Below are 22,781 nucleotides of genomic sequence, written 5' to 3'. Positions count from 1 at the left end.
AACAATTAAAACAAACATTGCAATGAAAATGTACAAACATTTTAAACAGATTTTAAAATGGTGCATTTGCTTATACAAATTAAATAAGATTTGTTTAAGTAGCTGTTATGATGTGAAAACTAAATCTTAAATGCCCTGTCATGGAGGCCAGTCTTAGCCTGGCATCAGCAGGTGGGCTTTTTCTGCAACTGGGGGACAGGGACAACCACTGAGAAGTCCCTTTTTTGTTGCCACCAACCAAAGTCCTCAGAGGCCCAAGATCTTGGTTATAATGTCAACATATTTCAAGTTGGGAAAGGAGTTCTGTTGGGTACTGTGGTCCCAAACAAAGTAGATGAAAACCAGTACTTTAAAATAAGCTTAGAAGCATTTAGGTTGACAATAAAATTGGGCCAGAATTGGTATTATATGTTCAAACTGTCTCAACCCTGTTATTAATCTGGTTGCTGCATCTTACACAAGTTACAACTTCTAAACAATCTTCCAAGGGCAGCCCCACATAGCATGTATCTATAAATCTAATTTAGAGATTACCACAGTACATAGTATTGCATCCATCTATCCCTGTCCTATAGGGGAAGTAAGTGGGCAGCCATTGGAAGTAGGTGGGCCTCAAGTGAAAAAGATGGCTCAAGGAGCACCCCCAGGAATATGCTGCTTCAAGGAGAATGTGATTCCATCCAGAGCTGGTTGAATTTACCCTCGTAACTTCAGCCAGCCAGGAAGGATCCTTGTATCATACTAAAAGCCTGCTTGTGTTGTTCTGATGCTGTGCATGAGACAAGTATCACTGAATAAATTCATCTGGCACAAATTCATGTGTCTATGGATAGTGATTTTTATATTTAACACATTGCACAAAGACGAAGCCACACAGGATTGGTTACTCGTGGGCTGATCATGTACATTTTGGTATTCATTATCCAAAAGTGCTTGTCAAATTTATTGCGTCTCTCAGAGATTTGTTTAAATAAACATTTTAAAGTGAGGCTAAAATGAAATGGAAGGAATCAAATATTGGCATGTATCCCTCTGCTATGGTGCATATGGATGTACTGAAGCTTTCTCTCTAGTCCATTTAATGTTCAGCCTGTCAGCAATACGAAGGGGTTTTGAGATTACCTGTACAGGGTTATTTATTAACAAGCACAAGAAAAGTGTGCCTTGGTACCCTTCACCTTCTGCTTATTTATCTCTCTCAGACATTTGAACTGTTAACCTTTTCACTTAGCATCTTTCATGACCCCTTTTGATGTAATGTATTCATCCCTTTTCTCTATAATGTTATCTCTTTTGACCCAGTAATTATTTGTTATTGTTGTTAAAGTTAAACAGACCAAGGCTGCAATCTCACAGTCATTATTTACTTGAATGAATAGGGCTTACTCTTGAGTAAACAGGCATACTCTTGAATCATAACTACTAATTGAACTGCTGCAGCTCATCTAGTCAACTGTACAAGAAAATACTAAAATCATCAAATACAAAGGGTACCTTAGAAGCTACAAGTCTAGACATACTTACCTGGAAGTAAACCCCACTCAATAAAATAGAGCATATGCCTGCATAGATAGGCACAGGATTGTGCTCTAACAGATTCATGGTACAAACCTCTTTCCACAGAGTGGTCCCATTGAGTTCAATGGAGTTTACTCGAAGTTAAGTTTGTAAAGATTGCAGGGCTATTATAGAATAAGCTTTCATGTTGTAGAGTCCATTTCATTAGATGCATGAAAAATTATCCTCAGGTGGCAAATACAGTTAGGTATTTTTCCTGATGAGAATACACAGGGAAAAAGTTATAGAGTAGGGTAAAATTAAGTAATGATAAATCTGTGACATTTCTTAGTGCAAGAGGCAGAGTTCAAGCCTGTATTTAATCAATTAATTGCCCATTGGCTCCACAGATTATATTTTTTCTTGGATCCATATACATTTCATACACACATACTCATATATCTCCCAACCATAACACTTCATACATCTGATTAAATATGTTGCAAGTCCATAAGCACTCATGACACAATATTTTTTTTCCTTGAAAGTGCCACTTTTTTTGCATTTCCTCTAATAGTCCAACATAGTTATCCCTCTGAAAAGAACAATTTAAAATATAACAATTACAGCCTGGTGGTGCATTTTCTTCTCAACAATTTGATTCTCATCAGTAAGGGTGAAATTGTACACATTTATGTTCCAGTAAATCAGGCCTGAATAGGACTGTCACTTTTTAAAAGAAATGGTACTTGATCAGTCAAATTATTTTGAATGCATTAACCATGCCTACATTTGCATTAGACAAAACAACTGTTTTGAAACAAAAAAAAAAAACCTTTTGTTTATTGAAGAGGCCTTCTCTATTCACTCACAACTGAGATGTTTTTATCTTGGGAATGACTCTCCTTTCTCCTCTTTTTAGAAATCTAGTGCTTAATGAACTGGTATATCTTTTGATTTAAAGGTTTTCAAAAAATCAAGTAATCTAACCAATTAAATGTTACAACCTTCATTTTGGTCTAATTTTTCAAAGCAATTGCCTCCTCCACATCTTTAGTTTTACTATTTCTATTTTTTATTGGTATATCAGAGCAGTGCAGTGCTCTGAATCTTTCACTGCTTTTCAACAATAAAAAAGGTCAGGTCCTGTTCAGTTGTGTGTGTTGCAATGCCTGGTTGAGTCACAAATATATCTGACAGAGTACTAAAACAGATTTTTACTGCTGCGCCTGCTGTAAAAACAACAAACTTGCTCAGGAGAAGCATGCCAAATTCTGCAAATACAAATCCTAAACAGCAAAACAAGAAATTCTCCAGGAGAAGATCCAAAGTTCAAGCTGAAATAACTTATCAAGTGCTTGCACCAACAACTACTTTGGACATGTTCCCACCGAGAAGCTAAAGTATAGGTTTGGATGACACTTCAATTTAAAATCCACCTTTTAATCATTTTTTAAAGCCAGAGAAATTTAGAAAAGCGTAATCAGTTTGATGCAGCTTTGGAGCAAGCCAGGGCTTTGCATTCCTCAAGAGGTTCTGATGAGTTTTTAAAAAAACACAATTCATTATTTCCCAGACAAAACCACTATTCCCAGCAGGCTTCACTGACCCTCCAAATCCCGCTTTAGATTTCTACTCACAGGATTCTGATGAGATCAGAAGTAGCTGATTCACTTATTCACATTTTTAATGGACCCTCCTAGTCCAAATGATCAGGGAGCTGTAGCAATTCCCCTATGAGCAAGCTTTTCTTATTTTTGTTTTGTAGGGGAGATAATCTGGGAAACTTGGTAGAATTTTATAAAATTATGAACGGAGTGGAGAACATGGATAGCAGTTTTCTTACTCCCACATAAAATTTAATTTAAAGAAGTGGGATGTTGAGGGATTCAGGATTAAAGGAAGGCACTACCAGATGTAGTGAGAACGACCAACTTAGGGTACAATCCTATGCATGCTGTAGCTGGCTGAAGGATGCTGGGAGATGTAGACATTTTTCTGTCCAATGCCCGTAAGATTGTGTTCTTTCATGATTTTAAAAGATAGGCAAATTTGTGGAGGTCATGAATACTTCTATCAAAAGTAATATGCCTCTAGACCAAGGACAGGAAGCCTCTGAAAATGGGCCTGTTCCAGCCAAAGGTTTCCCATAGAAGTTCTAGAGCAGTGGTGGCGAACCTATGGCATGTGTGCCACAGTGGGCACGCAGAGCCCTCTCTGTCGGCATGTGAGCCAGTTCTCCCCAGCATCACCCCAGCATGCTCAGAAAGTAGTGGTGCCAGGCGATAACATCACAAGCCGCGACTCATTAGCTATGACTCATCTAAGCTTTCGCATGGCTGGTGAGTGCACTGCCAAGGATAGATAGATAGATAGATAGATAGATAGATAGATAGATAGATATTTGCTTGGACTGGCTGGGAGGTGTTTTTTCTAAACTAAAACCTCTGTTTTCAGGTTTTAGTCTAGTGTTGGCACTTTGTGATAAATAAGTGGGATTTGGGTTGCAGTTTGGGCACTTGGTCTCTAAAGGGTTTGCCATCACTGTTCTAGAGGTACCTACTATGTCAGTTCAAATTGAATGAATAGATTGCTCATTGCCAAAAGTCCATTAAATGTTTGTTGCAAGACGAGGTGAAAGTATGTGTGGCCCTCCAATTGCTAGTAGATGGCAATTTCCATCAGTCCTAGGTAGCAGAGCCAATAGTGAGGGATGATGGGAGCTGAAGTCTGTATCTGGAAGGACAAGTATTCCCCATGCCCTCCATAAAATATGTGTGCAGGGAGCTTCTATATGCAAGGATGGACGCTAATTAGCTAGGGATCCCGAGACAAGGTAGGCACTCTCCCTGCAGACATCTGTGTGTATGAAGAAGTCCTTCAAGCAGATATTAACTGGGAGAGCAGCCCAGTGGTGTGCCAGGACAGCAGCGAGTGGTTTCTTTGTGCAGCCCCCTCCACACATTCACCTGGCACATGGCAGGAATCAGGCATAAGCTCCTGAATACCAATTGCTGGCAAAGCAGGTGACAGCTATTGTAGTCATGACTTTCACCATGTGACCTTTGGATAGGCATCTTTTCAACTGCTGTGCGGAACAGGATACTCAACTAGATAAGCCCTTTGTCTGATCTAGCAGCACTTCTCTTATCTTGTAGTAACTAGTTTGAAACAAACAAAGCTTGTATCCTTGCTTTCCACTTTCTCTGGAACTGCAGTCTTTCACTCACTTCTGCAGTGAATTCCAATGAGGTTCTTGCTAATCTGTTGCCTTCCATTATTTTCTTCACTGTCTTCCCATCTTTTTTCAGACCTGTCACAGTCATTTATTTTACCATGGGTAATGCCCAACTGTGATTTTGCATTAGTAGAAAGCTTGCAGTTCTACTTCCAAAAGTCCGGGAACCCCATTTTCACAGCTCCTGAAAGATAATCTGGAGGTTATAACCCCAACCCTGTATATGGGAGACAGCTGTAGCAGGTACATGGGAAAAGTCCGATGTCTCACGTTGCATTAGAAGTGCATTCCAGCAATGTAAAGTCATTCAGTACAGTCGTTGCAACTGTAATGCCAGCCTATCTAAACAAGGAAATGTGCTGCTTTTGACTCTTCTGTGGAACTTTGGAGCAGGAAGGAGAGGATGGCAGTGAGAAAGAAGCTTGTCTACCAGGATCACAGGAGGGGTGAAGGAAGCCATCCATGTCTTGCAGGTTCCTGTGTCACTTGGGGGCAAAGGGGATGAGGAAGCCTCCAGGGACCCGGCCTCGGGGCCCTGCAGGTTTTAGCAGCACCAGTGCTTAGTGCCCAGTTGTTGCTGCCAATGGAAGAGGCACTTAGCACACAAGTGGTCAGTGAAACCCTGGCTTAGTGATGTGACTCATTTCACTCTTGTCCTCTCCCATCTGCCTCAGTCCTTCTCTGGACCCACGAAGGCCAATCCTCCCTCTCCTCTGAACATGCACTGCAAGTTGAACTTATTCTTTTAAAAAGTATTTCTAGTTTTATGCAAATACAGAATGAGGAAATGGTGTTAAGGGTGATGGCAGGACTGAATGCCAGTGGCTGTGAAAAAGCCAGTACCAGGAAACAGACAAATGAAAAATTTGAATCATGGAGAAACTTGCTGTCCTGAATCCCAAGCATGCTCTCTAAAGAGCAAGCTGCATTCAACCAAATGGTGGAATTACTTCTCAATGCATGAAGCTTGCACTATTGATTGGCTACAGGTACTACAAGACTGTAATGTGGAAGGTAAGAGCCCATAGCACAAATCACCCATCATACACTCACTTGATGACTGCAGTGTCCCACACCACTAGAACTGACAGGACCAAAGCATGGGGTATCTTTAGGTACGTCTTCAGCACAGAACTTTGACAGGTAATTAGGTTTGATTGCACCAGAGTAAGGGAAAAAAGTTTCTTATTCTACATGTTCTATTTATCATTGTTTATGTTCAGTGTTCATCATGCTTTATAACTGTAATGCTTTGAATGCCTCTTAAAGGTAGCATCTGGAAATAAGAAGGGAATTTTGATGGAACCAAGCACCCATACAGCCTGTTCTCCAGTTTGGTGAATTAGTGTGGTTGTTAAGAATGTTGAACTGGGGAGCCAGGAGATCTGGGTCCTGGACCCCACTTGGCCACAAAGCTCACTAGCTCACCTTGGGCCAGTCATCTGTTCTCTGCCTAACCTACTGCACAGTTGACATGAAGATAAAACAGAGTGGAGGAAGACTACATGACCCACCTTGGATTCTCTGCAAGAGAAAAAAGGCAGGAAATAATAATAAATTTTCTTGGAAAGCTCAATCAGATCCATATACCTGCTTAGCTTCAGCAAGACTGTTGCTCTTAGGTTTTCAGAAACTTAACTCAGCTTTGATATATGTTCAGCAATACATTTATTCATCCTGTCAAATCAGGAAATGTTCTGTGTAGTACATGCAGTAAAACATTGGACCAAATGTTAAAAATAAATGGAGAAAGCTCTGTATGTAAAAGGCCAGCTTGAGGGTTTTGATAGAGAATGTAAACTGTTGAAATAAGTTGCTTAGAAATAGGAAATATAATTTTATAGGAACAATTGCTATGAAATGAGAATGAAGCCGTTCCCAAACTAGGGCCCTCTACATGCTCTGAACTACACTTCCCAAAATCATACAGCCAGCATAGATTTTCCAATTCCCCACTGTGTAACAGCAGCAACAACCACAAGGCTTCCCTCCCCAATTAGCTTGCTTTAAAGAGTGCTTGGAAGAAAAACAGGAGTGGGGGTTTTATGAGTAAAAAAGTGAGCTTGGATCTGGCACTGGTCACAAGTTTCTGGGCTGAGCAGTACCCAGTCCCTTGATTCTTAATATACATTCACCCACTAGTTTGCACCTGTGGTTGGTGGTCCTTAAAGATTCCAGTACAAAAGAAAATAGATGTCACAAGCCTAACCTCTGTGCAACTCTGATATAAGTCAGGACGGGCAGAAGGCAGAACTCCAGCATAGCCAATGGCCAGGAATACTGGAAATTGAAGTCCAAAAAATATCTTTCAGGGTATTTGTGGCTATCCCTTGATCTGGACATACACTTAGATGAGCATATGGATACTTGGTATACTCAGGCATTAAGTTATTCAGAGACATGATCGTTGAATGCAAAGAAAAGTACATAGTGATGTGCTTCAATCATTGAATTGAATCAGGATGCTGTTTCAGGACAGGCAGCTATTTTCATTTTGAGCCTAATGCATTAGCTGATTTATTGCATTGCTTGTTTTTAGATTTAACACAGATAAGCATTATTGTGATAAAAGGCACATTATTGGTGTCAAGAGTTTCCCTGAAAAAGACTGTAACCTGTGAGACTTTGGAGAAGTTCACATAGATAAAACTGATGAAATATCAGCATTGTGATTTGTTTTAATAAACTTGTATGGCAAAAATGTTTACTGCCTCAATACAACAAAAGTGGGATTACTTTCAGCCTGTAAAGATGATCCCAAGTACATATTCAGAAGTAAGCCTTACTGAGCTCAGTGGAGCATACGTTTGTAGCCTTAGGGAAAAGCTAAATTTATTTAGGGTTTGAAGAAAAATGAGTATTGGCAGCAAAGCAAAACATGCTTGAATCTATAGTCTAGAAGCCATCTGTGCCCAACTTGTTGCAGCATTAACATCACAGCCTGATCTGATCCTCCGTAGTTTCTTCCTAAGGCACGGGCAAAGCAGGATGCTTTTACAAGCCAAAACCACTATTGGAATAACAACTGCTATCATAAATGTAGGGGGAGTGTACCACAGGAACTGGCCTACGTCGATCCACTTATTCCATGCAAAAACTAGTGCATGAACAGTGCACAGCAGCAGAGCTACGTATCCCATCTTGCTCTAGAAAGGAAGGAGTACGTGACAGGTTAGTTTTTAAAGTGGAAAACACACATGTTGTGATAGAAAAGGATAGAAAGGATAGAATCATACAGTTGAAACAGGCCTAGTAGGCCATCAGGCCCAACCCTGTCTCAATGCAGGACTCAAGTTTACAATCCAAACACTAACCAAGCTTCACCCCACTGAGCTTCCAAGATCAAGATCAAACATTTCAGGCTATATGGAAGCTATACAGTTCTGACTGCTAGCTTTCCTTTAGTTTCCAGGACAAGTTAGGTCAAATATCATCTCTTTGTTGTGGCAGACTTTGTTGTGGCTGATGTTCCAGGTTTTTTTTTCCCAATCCAATAAAATAGCAAAGGACTTATTTGTGCGTGTCCCAGCGGGTTAAACTAGCAGATTAAACTGTTTACTTGCAAGTAGATTACTTATGAAAAGGATTTCACATGTCCCTTGACAGTAAGAAGTATTAATACTAGCTGAATTCTTCAGGCCTCATCAATTGGCAGTGGGATAGAACATATTCTGAACATACTGCATCCTGTTTGGAATTATCCTAGGCCTGATCAATGGAAGCCATCAAAGAAGAATCCTATTTTTAGCATTGAGATTTTCCACTGTCAGGATCAGAGACTGAACCTCAAACTGGTAATACATAAAAGTATGTGTCTGGCCAATAAGGAATCACTCCTCACCCATCGCTCCCCATTATATGGCTTTATTCACATGTACCTGAATATAATGAAACTCTCTCCAGGTCAGTGAGTGGCTGACAGATGGAATTGATGTTACTGCCAATAGAGCCAATATAGCGAGTCCCAGAATTCCTAGAGACACATAAATCTCCATTCTCCAGACATCATGCTCAATCCAAGCATTCTCATTTTTCTTCTTTACCTGTAGGGAGAACACTGCATTTTAACATGTGTCAGAATTACACCTTAAAGAATCAAATGTATTTAGGATTCAGTGAAAGCTGGCCAGCCACATTTTTTTTTTTTTTTTTTTTGCCTGGGATGTAACCTCTGCTGCATCATGCAGAAACCTTAATGTGAAGCAGATTGTATATGAAGGCATCCATTTCCATGATTACAAAAGTCCTTTTGCAGTTATGGCTATCACAAGAACAGCTATGGGCTGTTTTTATACAAATCCCATTTGCATTGAGGTTTCCCCTCGCAGAAGTGCATGTATATAGTAAGAGTTGCATGGCTAGCCAGGAAAAAAAATCCACCCCTTTGCATCTATGAGCCAGCCCACACCTTGATTATGCCAATGTTATTGAACAATAATGCTGAACAAACAATACATGTGTGGCTTTGCTATTGTTTTCTTTTCATTTGCATGGACCCTAAATTCAAGCATGGTCACATTTCTGACCCTTAAACAAAGAACTGTTTAAGTTGCATCAGCCTCAGTCAAAAGCAAGTTAATTAGATTGAGAAGTATTTACTTACTTCAGCAAATTTTTGACTCCAAGGAGCCTTGTTCCAATTCCTTTTTAACTTGATTTTCCCAGCAGGATCTGCCTTTATTTGCTGACAAACGGAATTCCATCTAAGGCTAAGTGTAACCTTTGGCAGATGCTAACAACAGGTAAAGCACTAAGAAACAATATTTTAAAGCAGCTGATCAGCAGGCATTCTTGACAATTTTTGTCATCCTGCCAGAGCAGCCAAAGAGTTCAGATGCTTTCAAAAACACTAGGAAAGAGCTGTTTCCAATAACGAGCTGCCACGAATTACTTACTATATTTATATCCCACCTTTTCTCCCTCCTGCAAGGAATCGAAGGTAACTCACAATTCACCTTCTCTCCATCTTTTCTTCACAACAACAACCCAGTGACATCAGTTGGGCAGAGGGTCAATGACTGGCTCAAAGTCACCCACTGAGTTTCATGGCTGAATGAGGACTAAACTTTATCTCCCAAGTCCCAGTCCAACCATCTAATAGCTGAACCATGCTGGATCTCCTGTTTTCAGTATTTAGAATTAATGGGTGCAAACATAGTTTTTTTTTCACTTTCTGGAAGGTACTTTATACTCTTCTGACTCTGGCCATAGCTAAGCCATCTAAATTACTCCCCATCAACACATTTTGGGGCAATGTTTTCCAGAAGTTAACTAATCAGCACTTGCGAAAAAACAAAAGGGAAACAAAAGATCTCTTTTTGCATGCTTGGAAGCAACTGGAGATCAATTTCATTGAATGACTCAGGTCATTAATGGTTTGAGAGATGAAGGTTTCTCTTTATTTATACTTCAAAGGTAGGCAGCTTAGGGCACATCCAGATTTTGAGATTAAAATTCTCATAGCCACTGGCTATGCTGGCTGGAGTGGATGACATTTGTCCAAAACATCTGGAGCACACTAGGTCATCTGCCTTATTTTGACTTGCCTGGGATTTATTTCTCAGTAGACATGTATAGGGTTAAAAAGAGAGCCATACTAGGTCAGACTGAGCTTCATCTAGTCTAGCATTCTTTTGACAGTGTCTAACCAGCTGTCCATGGGAAGCCCACAAGTGACATGAGTGCAACATTACCCTCCAACTTGTGTTTTCCAGCCACTGATCTACAGAGACATGATGCTTCCAATATGTGATCTAGCATATAGCTATTTATTAAAAATGTTTTAATAAATAAATAAATAAATAATCCCACCTATTTTTCCTGTCAAAGAACTCAGGGTGGCTTACATGGGTCTCCTTTCACTCTTACTCTGGTACCAACAACCTGTGAGGGAGGTTGGATTGAGAGTCTGTGACTGGCCCAAAGTCACCCACCTCCATGGCTGAGTAGGGACTAGAACCCAGATCTCCTGAGTCCCAGTCCTGCACTCTGAGGATTAGTTGCCATTATCCATATCCTCCTTGAATTTGTCCAATCTCCAAAAGTCACCCAATCAGTACATCTTATGTTAGCAAATTCCATACTGTTTGAAGAAATAATTCCTTTTATCTGTTCTGGATCTCCTATCATTGAGCTCCACGGGACTGCCCCATTGGGTTCTAAGAAAGGAAGAAAACTCTGAGTTTTAGGAGAGTGGTATTGTGCTGCCAGTTGCCCTTTCTATCATTTCTGCAATATCAACTCCAAGACTGGACAACCAAAATTGCATATAATGTTCCAGATACAGACATATCATCCACTTACACACATTTAAGAGCAATATAAAACCAAATGGTATACCTGTTGATATGCCCAGTTTAAGAGTTTGTATCTGTATGATCTCCTCATTGGATAGCACAAGCTGTAACAGGCATGCATTGAGGCAAAAAAGAAGCTAAGAAGCCCAAACTGCTTTCGTGATAACATCCATCTGTCCAACCACTGTGGAAAACGTCTATACTTGGTGCCATAATGAAGCTGGAAAACTGCAGCCAGTATTCCTGGTAAATAAACCAGAGCCAAAAGGGTAATTGAAACCACTGGTAAGACTTTGTTTATCACCAGGATTGGAATTTTATAAAATACATTTTCTTGAGCAGTTACAAGAGGATGGATTACGTCCCTCAGGAAAGTGTAGATAAAAGTGGACAAAGATAGTACTAGTGCTGTCTTCAGTGGTATATGCCAGTTAGGGAAAAGGTCACATTTATCTTGAGTATTGGGAGGAGATTCAAACTCATCAATATAATTTTTTTGCTGAACATGGGGAAAGGCAGCTGCTTCAGGTGTTCCAATCACGTCTACATCCATCATCTGAAAATGAGAAAACATAATACTTAATCCTAAAAGGGATTTAAAAGTTTGTACCAGTATTAGTAGATCCTTACATTGTTTTCCTTTGTAGACCTGCTTATATGCATGCTATTTGGAGCTGCACATGAAGTTTTAGATTTCAGGAATTTGGCTACATTATCGGGGTTGAGCTTAAGGTTAAGGTTACATTCCAAGTAAGGTTACATTCCAAGTGCCCCTTTCACTCGTAATTTGAGGCACCAATGTCTAAATTTGGGAATCTTGCCACCTCCACAGATCATATTTCTTCACCAATCCTTTACGAAGCCAGGTAGCTTGAAAAAACAGAACAACGCAATTCAGACTGCATGAGAATATAATGGAATCACTGGATTTTGTGACACAATCATCTGAACAGGCACAGAAGTATCATTTTTATCTTCTGGACAATAGTAGGTCATTGAATTGTACTTTGAAGGTGGATGTTTCTGCAACGAGAAGAACTGGGTTGCTATGTCTATACAGCATGGACTTCCATACTAGGATGTATTGCAGCAGGTGAGTTCTTCCCCACCATACCACTGAAATGGTGAGGGAAAACACAGTATATAGCTGCTGTAATTCTTTATTCTACTCAATGATTAAAAGGGATCTTTCCCCTATATAGAATCAAAGAATAGTAGAGTTGGAAGGGGCTAGAAGGCCATTGGGTCCAACCATCCACTCAGTGAAAGACACCAAGTTAAACCATCCCTCTCAGATGGCTGTCCAGTTGCCAGCATAGCCAGTGGAGAGGCAGATGAAAGTTGTGAGCCCAAACAGCTGGAAAGTCTTCAAGCCAGCTACTTCTGCCTTATCAGCTGTTCTTCAAGTAATTTTCAGCATAGCTGGCTGGGAAATGTTGGGCATTTTGGGACCTTCCCACCTCTATTTAGGAATGACCCTTAATTTCTTTACAATTTAGCCCACTGGGTTAAAAACACTTTGAACTCAAGAAGACAGAGCAGTAGACAATTGAAGGACGGGGGATGAGTATTATGTCCCATGAATCAAGGCAGGGGTGGTCAGACTAGGCTTGTCAGACCTACCTTAATTTTTTCCTAGAAGCCCAAGATCTACTAATCAGACCCTGGCACAAAGGTCACAAACTTTGAACTGAAGAGCAGTCTGTTTCACAGCATGTTCTCAGCCTATGCCTAAGAATTTATTTTCAATACCAGAACTGAATGGAGCGCAGTCTTTTCACACAGAAGTCTATTCCTGATTACCCCGATATTTCTGGGAGTCAGTGTGATAGGGTGGTCAGAGTATCAGAAGGAAGAGCCTGGGAGATCCAGGTTCTAGGCCTCACTTGGCCATGAACATCACTGGGTGACTTTGGGCCAGTCACTACTCAGGGTTGTTGTATGGAGGGGAAAGTGGAAGGATGACTAAGTAAGTCCAGAGGAAAAATGGTGGGATATAAATGCAATGTAATGCCAATAATTTCTGAAACCTAATCTAGGTTGTAAATGTATTTGTTATTCCTCTTGCAAAGAACCCAAGGTGGCTTACATAATCCTCCTCCTGTCCATTTTTTTTTGTTGCAACAGCCCAATGAGGTAGGTTAGGCTACAAGTCAATGACTAGCCCTAAGTCTCACAGTGAAATTTGCAACCATATAGGAACAAGAATCTGGAACCCTAGTCACCATACCACAATGGCTGAAAACCATGTTGTTGCTCTATTGCTAAACAACTGAGAGACAGAAATTCTTGCATCCAGTACAACACACCCAAAGATCTACAAGTGGGGATCCCAATCAACCGCCCATCCTGAGTAAGTTAACAAAAAAATATTTCCTTCAAGCCACCAAAACACCTACCAGAGCACAGAAAGTTTAGGTTTTATAACTTAAGACAAACTAATACAAAGATGCAAGTTACCAAATGGTTGACATTCTCACAAGCTCTTTCAGGATCCATCTTCTGATCTTCATCCTGTTCCATGTTTTTGACTTATGACTGTTCTTGTCTCTATGGCACTGGCTCTCTGCAAGACAGTTTCAAGAGAATTTCATTTCTTTGATCTGTCCTACTTTATGACAGGCAAAAACGCATAAATAATCAAATGCACTGTTTGGCCCAACTAAACCCCTCCCCTTTCTAACAAAGAATAAAATCTTGTTGTAGTGGCAGCTAAGCTGAAAGTCCAAGAATTTCCTGGTATAAATTCACTAAGCACAAGAACTGGAACTTGGAATTTCCCTTTGTTATTACCAAACCTTCATTCTGTATTCATCACTGTATTTCCAAACAAACATGAGTTCAAAATGTAACTTCTAATATTTGAAATGTGAGATGATCCCTATTCTAATAAAGAACTTTTCATCAAACAGGCAGTAGTCATTCAAATAAGCAAGTAGCTATACAGGCCATTAAAAAAAAATCCAAAATCCAGATTAATTAATATCTACTAACTAAAATCCCACAAATGGTTGCACACTGTTTGTTGACCTTTAGCTTGGCCTAAAAAAATCCTAATGTGGATAAGGATTTTTATATCATTATTACATTACGCAAGTGTATATACAGGAAAATCATCCTAATGGGTGTGACAGAAATATAATAAATACTGATAATGATGTGTATCCTGCTTTTCTTCCTCTTGCATGGAACCCAAGGCACCTTACAAGGTTTTCCTCCTCTCCATTTTATTCTCACAGCAACATGCCTGTGAATTTAGGTTAGGCTGGGAGTCAGTGCCTGGTCCAAAGGTTACCCAGAGGGCTTCATGGCCAGGACAGGACAAGAGCATCTCCTGGGTCCAGCACTCTTCACCACTATACCACAATGGCTCTCACTAGTGGCTTAGTGTCTGCATACAATGCTTGGGGTGTTTTATCCCCAGCCAGCGGCAGCTCCAAGTTTCTGAGGGCCCCTGGGTGACACCCTTCAATGGGCTTCCCCCCTCATTGAGTCAAGCTACCCACAACCACCGACATCAGCTGCTACTGCTCTCCAGCCTCTCTCCTCACCACTAGCCCCAGCTTACTTGACAGGCAGAGAGCCAGTGGCAATTCCCGCTCTTCCTTCTCACCCCCAGTTGTCTCAACCACAGCAAGAGACTGGTTGTACTGGTGAAGTGGGGTAGGAAACTCCCTGGACCTCAGCTGGTGCCCAAACTTGCCTCCTCTTGATGCCAGCTCTGTCTCCAGCCCCTTCCCAAATGCCACAACTGTGGCTCTAAACACTGTAGGGATATTAAGCTACCCCCAAATCCACTCCTTTATTGTTCTGTTTGGGTTTAATTTTCTACATGACTCACATAGGACAGAGAAGAAGGCTCAGCAACTAGAGTTCTCTTCTTTCTCCCAAATGCTAGGAGCAAGAAGAGATGAAAACAAAAGAAACTATTTCTCCATGCTGTTGTAAGTGAAAGGAGCTGATTTTATTGAGGTGAAAGGGGAAAAATAGAAATTAAACAGCATCTTTGCTTCAGGGCATCTACAAAGTCTTGATCATCTTCCTCACATGGGTATGATAAAAACAAAGATTACTGTGTATCCCAGATTAAAAATACCAGCTGAAGAAGCACAATGTTAGAGACCCCTATTCGAGACGGAGCATGCTTCACAAAACAATTCCAGACTGCTTCAGCAAGCAGTGACTTCAGGGTGGTGTCCAGACACTTTGCCAGAATGCCTTTCATCACTCTGTGCAGATGTAAAATGGCAAAACTGTTGCTATGAATGCACTCAGACTTAAATTCTTTCATGGTTTAAATTCTGCAGAAGTGGCCTACAGCTTGTACCTGTGGTGCAGTTAGAATACAATCCCTTGCTAATTGTGTTTTACATACCCTCAGGGCTCTTGGCTGTCTAGACAGGGATGCTAGAAGTGGACACATTACAGCTATTGCTCCAATTCTTTCTCAGTATTTATTTGGCACCAGCAGTGTGGGACTCCGGGGGATGGTGGAGAACAGGAAGGCCTGGAGGAATGTTGTCCATGGGGTCGCAATGGGTCGGACATGACTTCGCGACTAGCAAGAAGAAGTGTGTTAGGTGCTACACAGAAAGCAACACAATCAATCCTAGAGGGCTTACAGTTTTTATATCAATTACATGGGGCAGCTACACAGGAATGGAAAGATATAGGTTAGGAAAAATCAAGTGGTAAACCTTAGAGCAAACACTGCAGTCTTACATATGTTTACTCAGAAACAGAGACCAGTGGAGCATAGTTCAGGAAAATTGGAATAGGTAGGACTGCAGCCAAAGTCACAAACAAGACTATCAACACATTTGGTATGGAGCAAGTGCCAGTGAATACAGTAGAATTTATTTCTAAGTAAAGGATGTACTAAATTCACTATTTTTGGTTTTTAATTTAGTGAAAGCAAAACCTGGACTTGTCAAATTCTTCAAGGAAATAAGTATTCCTAACAATCCAGTGAGAATAAAATTCCCAGCTACAATGTATGATAAATTTAGGACATATGACCAGTTCTGTCCTATCTTAGCTAATACAATAGGAAAGTCCAAATCCTAGGCAAAGAAACAGAATTTCTCTGGCAAGCTGTATTCTCTGCATACTTAACTGAACTTGGTAAGACTCATGATTAATCTGCAAAACAGTCAGAAACAGTCCTTAATTAGCACCTAACAAAACTTGCCAGGAATCTTTCTCTGATTAAAAGTTGGGGAACAATTTAGATTGGAATCATGGCAGGGTGGGGGATTTTTACCCCTCCCCTCACATTTTCTCATTCTCCCTCTTCTGCTGGTGCAGCAAAAGCACTGCTCCAGGCAGCTAAAATGTGTCTAGTGATAAGACTGGCTTTCCTCCAGTGTCAATGCAGATGGTGTAAAGCAAGGAACCTACAATCCCAGAAATTAAGCCCAAAACAAACAAACCAACCAACGCCCTTCAGCGAAAAAAACCCAAAAAAACTCATAGAAGGGGAACCAATTTGGATCGAGCATATACGGAAGAAAAACATGGTGGATGCTAGAGGAACAGTCTTGGAAAAGAGCTTGAGTGCCAGCTACCCAGAGCAGAAGCACCCCACATTGCAATATTTAATTGTAGGAGATCGCACGAGAAAGAGCTATGTCTCATTCCATGCCTCTTGGAACGGCAGGCTTTGCCCTCCTGACTGTAGAAAGAGAACCAACCGCATCTTATAACCTTCTGCACACATTTCATTTCTGTGGGCATCTGAGCTGTGCAAACAGAAACTTGGACTAGCTGGACCCTTGGACTGATCCAGTAGGGCTCTTCTTAAGCTTCTAAGAGTTCTTGTTAGATTGCAGAGGCAGTTCAGATTTAAGCAAACAAGTTTTTTTTTTTTTTTACCGTCTGTAAGAAACAAGTTTCCCGTACACATGTACCAACCCACCCATACGTCTCTTGCGCATTTTGTACCTTATGACGTGGGCAAGCCCGTCACGGGTCTTGCTCCATCACCCCTTGTTGATGAACGCATTTATTTATTTATGCTTTGTAAGTGTACCCTATTTACACGGCGGGGCGGGAAAAGCTCGCGAGGAGGGCAGCCATTGGCCCACTCCGAGGCTGGAGCAGACCGAGGAAGCGCCGGCGCTGGAAGTTTGCAGCCGCCTTCTGAGAACCATCTGCGGCTTCTCAGCAAATCTTTGGATAGCGGCGACGTGTCCTTCCAGCCCGACTCCGGGAACATGCAGCTCTCCTCCACGTGCCGGCCCGGAGGAGCGGGACGCTGCTCCGAGAAACTTACAGCTACTTACAACTTTCCTCTGTCTACAGGCTGGGCAAGGTGGGCAGCGAAACGAGCCGCAGGAAACGCACTGCTCCAGCCAAACCGGCGCCTCGTCTCAGCTTCGCAGGTCTGCCGGTTCGGCCTGAAGCCACCGCCGCCTACCCCACCCCTTCCTGCTCCGCCTTTAGTATCCATCCGGCCCTCTCGCGCCTAGCCGGCTCCGCCCCGAGGAGCTGCGGATTCTCACATCCTCAGCTAGCACAAAGTTTGGGCTCAGTTGGAAGGAAGACCCAGCTCGGATTGCGAGTAGGGTTGTACACCGCAACCTGGCGCGCTCTGGGTGGATTGGACTACAACTCCCAGCTGGCGAAGATGCGTACCGTTGTAGTCAAACACATCTGGGAGGGCGTCCAATGTTAGCCCTACTTCGAATAGATCGCCTGAAATAACAAGAATAATCTAAGGCTCATTCATTTGCATGGGTCTATTCTAAGTAGGATTATCATTGGATACCACCAGAAGTTTTATATTTTCGTTTCTGTACGCCTGTGCGCGTGCAAAGTATGATCTCTCTGTCTCTCTTCCACACAGGCACAAAAAACCTGTGGCGCTGTAGGCCAGTCCTGCAGAGTGCTCTGTAATGTCCGCCCAGAGAGCAGCAGTTGGCAGGGCATCAGGGCTGCTTAAGCAAACTCCATGTGCAGGTGCTATGATTTAAAGGAGTCCAAAATGCAAACCCACACATGTTAAATACTAATTTAAAAATCAGTTTTGGCCACCACTTCCTTCAGGTAGTGTAGTTGCTGTAAGGTATCAGAAATGTAGAAATGCTGAGAAAGCAAGGAATAGCAGCAATGGGAGCAGAAGCAGAGACTGAAGTTTTGGGTCAAAATTGCACACCACTGCATGCAACTCTCAAATTCGGAAGAACCAGTAAGGGAAATAGCAGCATGCTTGGGAATCTGTTGGTTCTAGAAATGTCCCTCTCCTCAAAGGGGGCAAAACCTCCAAATGCACACATAGCCCAATGAAAACTAAGCATGCTTAGCAGGCTCATCTGGCCATATCCAGATGGGTGTGTGAAACTTGCTGCAAAAGATGCAGCACTAGTGGAAATTAGTTTCTGGACCGTTTGAAGACAGAGAAGCCAACAAAAGGATGTTGAAAACTGTGCTAAAGCTGAGGTAGATGATGATGTCCACAGTGTTCCTGCAGTCTGTTTGGGAGGTTACCCAGTCAGTCTAACAGGATTTATTTTGGATAATTCTATGTTGGTTTTTATTAATCACTGTATTTTTCCAAGGTCCTTGCAGACTGTTTATTAAATAATTTGTTCCAGAATTTTTCCAGGGGTTGATGTTAGACTAACTTGTCTGTGGTTCCCAGGTTTGTCTCCCCGCCCCCACTTTTTTTTTTTTTTTTTTTATTTGGGGTTATTTTTTTTTTTTTTTTTTTTCTCCCCCCCCTTTTTTTTTTTTTTTTTTTAATATGGGGGCAATGTTAGCTCTTCTTCAGTCATCTGGCACCTCTTCTGTTTTCCAAAATTTACTGAAGATAAAGATAATAGCTGGGGTTCTGAGAGTTGCTCTGCTAGCTCTTTGATGACTCTTGGATGGAGTTCATTAGACCCTGGATATGTGAACCATCTAGATATTGCTTGACCATTTCTTTCAATCTTCAGCTGTCATTTCTCACTTATAGCTTGTATTTCCTTTTTGTTGTAGATTTTCTTGTGGGAGAATACTGAGCTGAAGTAGAAAAAGAGCGCCTCTGCCTTTTCCTTGTTGTCTGTCATCATTCTGCCATTCACTTTGAGTAGCTGGACACCTTCCTTTTTGACATATCTTTTGGATGTATCTGAAGAAGTCTTTCTTGTTCTTAGCATCCCTTGCTATTCTCAGTTCATTTCCTGCTTTAGCCTTCTTGATGCCATCCCTGCAATCCCTTGCTGTTTCTTTATATTCTTCCTTTGTGGCCTAGCCCTGCTTCTACCTTCTGTACATGTTCTTTTTTGCTTTCAGGTTGTCACTTAACTTTTTGTAGGCCCATGGGGACTTCCTCTGTTGTCTTTCAGTTTTTTCTTGTTGGAATTGTTTGTAGTTGTGCTTGGAGAATCTTCACTGATAGTATTCCTGCATTCCCTGCATTGTTACAGTGGCTTATTCCCAAGGGAATTAGGATTCCTGACTCCTAAAGAATTAGAAGACATCCTAGAAGAAAGACTTCCTAGAAGAAAGGTCCAAACCCCACTGGAGTGCTATTGATTCCATACAGAGATTGGGTTCAGACACTGAAGTGTTGAATATGGCTGGAGTGTGGATTGTCATTGAACCATGGGGCAGCACCACAGCAAAGCAAGCCCACCAGAGCCTATGAAGGAAAAAAGCCCTCCACGAGAAGTCTGCCCAAACCTGGAGCTGTCTCCATCACAACCTGTGCATGGGTCCCTTTGGAAGGGAAAAGGGAAGAAAACCACATGGTTGCAAACAAGAAAAATTGGAAGCCATGACAGGAGGCAGCAGAATGAGCTGCCTGGTAGCTCAGTGGGAAAGGGCCTTTCCCAGCAGGGGTGCACAATCTGTCGGGTCCTGTGGGCCCTCTGATTACTAGAGTGGCAGGGGCTGCACGTGCGCGCGCGCGCACACACACACACACACACGCACACCAACCTTTTCATGCAACACCCACAGGCTACACCATTTTGTTATTCTGCTCCAATTCAAGGCTCTGGGGCAGCCTCCCAACGTTACAACATCTGGAGATGTTTAGCTGAGAAGAAAGGCAAGGAAGGGGAGAAATAATAAAGGTGTACAAAATTATGCATGGTGTAAAGAAAGTGGATAGGAAAATATTTCTCCCTGTCTCTCATAATACTGGAACCCTGGGTTATCTCATGAAGCTGCTTGATACAGTGCAAGATTCAGGGCAGATCACAGAAGGCCTTCATACATTGAAACAGGAGAATTCATTTCTGCAAGATGTAGTGACAACCACTAGTTTGGGAGGCTTTGTAAGAGGGTGGGACAAATTAATGAAGAATAAGGTTATCAAATGCTACTAGTACTGGTGGCTATATGCTAGGTCCAGTATCGGAGGTAGTATGCCCTCATTCACCAGTTGCTGAGCAACATGGGTGGGAGGGTGCTGTTGTACTCAGGTCCTTCTTGTGAGTTTTGTTTGTGCAGCTGGTTGGCCAATGTGTGAACAGAATGCTATGGACTAGATGGACCTTTGGTGTGATCCAGCATAATTCTTCCTATGTTCTTATGGGTTTACCCCACTGTCCCTAATACATATACAATAAACCATCAGATAAATTACCAGAGCAATTGATAATAGATACTGTCCATCATAGTTTCATTTCAAAGAGATGCTGGCTAAGTTCACTAGAGCATATTGCTACCTCTTTTGTACATGACCCTTCAGTAGCTTTGGAAACAGGTAGAATAAAGATAGAAATTCAGTCTGAAGTCCCCTTCCTACCCTACACCTTAGAGAGAAAGGGAGAAGAGAATGCTTTATGAACAAGTTCTATGATGCCTGCCACAGAGATTTGTGCATCCCTGATTCCTCCTAGGAAGCAGATAGAAACCTTTGAGCACACTTTCCTGGGATGCTTCAGGGATGTTCTAGGAGCAATACTTCTAAGGGAGGAACCAGAGTACCTGTTTCAAGAACATTAAAAAAAACCTTTTCTTCTAGTGTTGGCAGATGTGTATGTGGCTTGGTATCTCAGGACCTTTCCGTGAGTGGAGTGACACACATTTTCACACCTGAGAAAGAAGCAAAGTTACAACATGTATTTCATCCTTGGAAGAGCTTCATTACTATTCTGAGCAGGAATACAAATCAACCATAGGAGTTGAATTAGGGAGTATTAAATTTAATCTTTAATCCTTGCTCTAGAAAAGTGGGTATGGGTTGTTTTAAATATGACTCAGCTTCTTAGAAAGGGATCTTTCTGATGAAGACCTAAACTGAGGATTGACTTGGAGTATTATATATGTTTACTGGCTTTAATGGTAGATCTCTGAATGATTTATATTTAGGGGAGTCGCATACACATTCTCCCCCCACACAAAAAGAAGACAAAAGAAAAAAAGATCTGTATAAAATTTTGAATGTGCTAACTTGTATATTTCGATGCAAATTTAGACATGATGACTATCATAAATAAGATCAAAGTACAGCCTTTTTCTGAGGCTTCTGCTTCTGGATTCTTCATAGAATTAAGATTGGCTCAATTACACATGCTTTTCTTTTTATGTCTGTCTTTTTATATGTGCATTATAAAACTATTTGGTGGCACTGGGGTATAGTAGTTTTGTGCAAAAACTTTTTGGGTTCATGCCACTGTTCATAGATACACCAGACATTAATGATGAGCGATAAAAGTCTAAAATGGTAGCATTGAATATAACAATTTTATTAGCAGGTGAACAGGAATTCATTCCCAGTGTCAAAACAAATTGTTTCTTCACGCAGAACAAAGTTAAACTATGGTTGCTTCCACCAACATGGACAGCTTCAAGAGAAGAATAGACCTAGAGAATAACACTGTCTTGATTAGTAGCCATTGTTAGTCTTATTCTCCATGAATTTGTCTAATCATTAGCCATCAGTGCCTAGTTCTCATAATGCCTTTATGTCACCCCCAGTATCAGAGGCAATATGCCTTTGAATAGCAGTTGTTGGAGAACAAGAGCAGGCTGGTCCTGCTTGTGGGCATCTACTAGATAAGCCTTTGGTCTGCCTGCTTTTCTTAATGATAGAATGAATGGCTGGCACAATTGCTGCTAGCATTCTCAAAAGCCAGTAGTTCACATCTCCCTGATGGCAATATAAGAAGGGACTCTCCTTGCACTAGTAATATTTTTTACTTATACTTACTTATGTATATACTTACTTATATATTTAAATAGCCAGTTTAGGCAACAGGTGGTCAGACTTTCATTCTCCACAGCTTTTAATTGGTGATTGGTAGCTGCTGTTTTTATTGCTTTGCTCTCCCCTGCACCTACTTTATATGATTTTAAACAGCTTTTTGCAGATGGCTGCTTTAATTGTGTGTTTGTGCACATATCTTCCATGGTTGGTTTTCTTAGCAAGTGTGTCCCAAAGTGCTTTGGGTATTTTAATAGGAAGGCAGTGTAAACACCTTAAAATAAATCAAAATAATGAGTACATGACTATTAACACCAGTGCTTTATTTAAGTTACAAGTCTTCAGTTTCCCATTATGGAAGACTGTATTCTATTTCAGTTATCATGTCCAGCATGTTGTTTGATATTTATTTTGCCACTGCCAAAAGCAAGTCTGAGTTGACTTCAGCCAGTGAAATCAGACTTCACATGATTGTCTCACTGTGGACTGTGAAGCCGATCATGTGAGGCTTATTTTCCCAATGGTCATTGAGCACTAAATACTGAAGAGAGCAGACTGGAGAAACATAGAGAAGGACTATAACTCTGCATATGGGAGGTCCTGGGTTCAA

At 41.3% G+C, this 22,781-nt stretch overlaps 1 protein-coding gene across 4 annotated transcripts; it reads right to left on the bottom strand.

Moving 5' to 3' along the window:
* Positions 1-7,396: 7,396 nt before the first annotated feature.
* On the bottom strand, positions 7,397-17,428 carry STEAP1 (STEAP family member 1). Of its 4 annotated transcripts, XM_044425280.1 has the most exons (6): positions 17,306-17,428; positions 15,407-15,589; positions 13,492-13,597; positions 11,075-11,587; positions 8,614-8,778; positions 7,397-7,881 (listed from the first exon to the last, which is right to left on the bottom strand). In XM_044425280.1, exons 3-6 carry the CDS (start codon positions 13,552-13,554, stop codon positions 7,624-7,626), a joined length of 999 nt encoding a protein of 332 aa, XP_044281215.1. In that variant the 5' UTR covers positions 13,555-13,597; positions 15,407-15,589; positions 17,306-17,428; the 3' UTR covers positions 7,397-7,623. The 4 variants fall into 4 exon arrangements, with proteins under 4 accessions (XP_044281215.1, XP_044281213.1, XP_044281216.1 ...); XM_044425278.1 differs by lacking the exon at positions 15,407-15,589 and having other exon boundaries at positions 17,316-17,428; XM_044425281.1 differs by lacking the exons at positions 15,407-15,589; positions 17,306-17,428 and adding an exon at positions 16,649-17,305.
* Between the last annotated feature and the right edge of the window lie 5,353 nt (positions 17,429-22,781).

This window comes from Varanus komodoensis, unplaced genomic scaffold (genome assembly GCF_004798865.1).
Source record: "Varanus komodoensis strain SLA01 unplaced genomic scaffold, ASM479886v1 scaffold15, whole genome shotgun sequence".
Lineage (NCBI taxonomy): Eukaryota > Metazoa > Chordata > Lepidosauria > Squamata > Varanidae > Varanus > Varanus komodoensis.
This window is presented reverse-complemented; position numbering and strand designations above follow the sequence as displayed.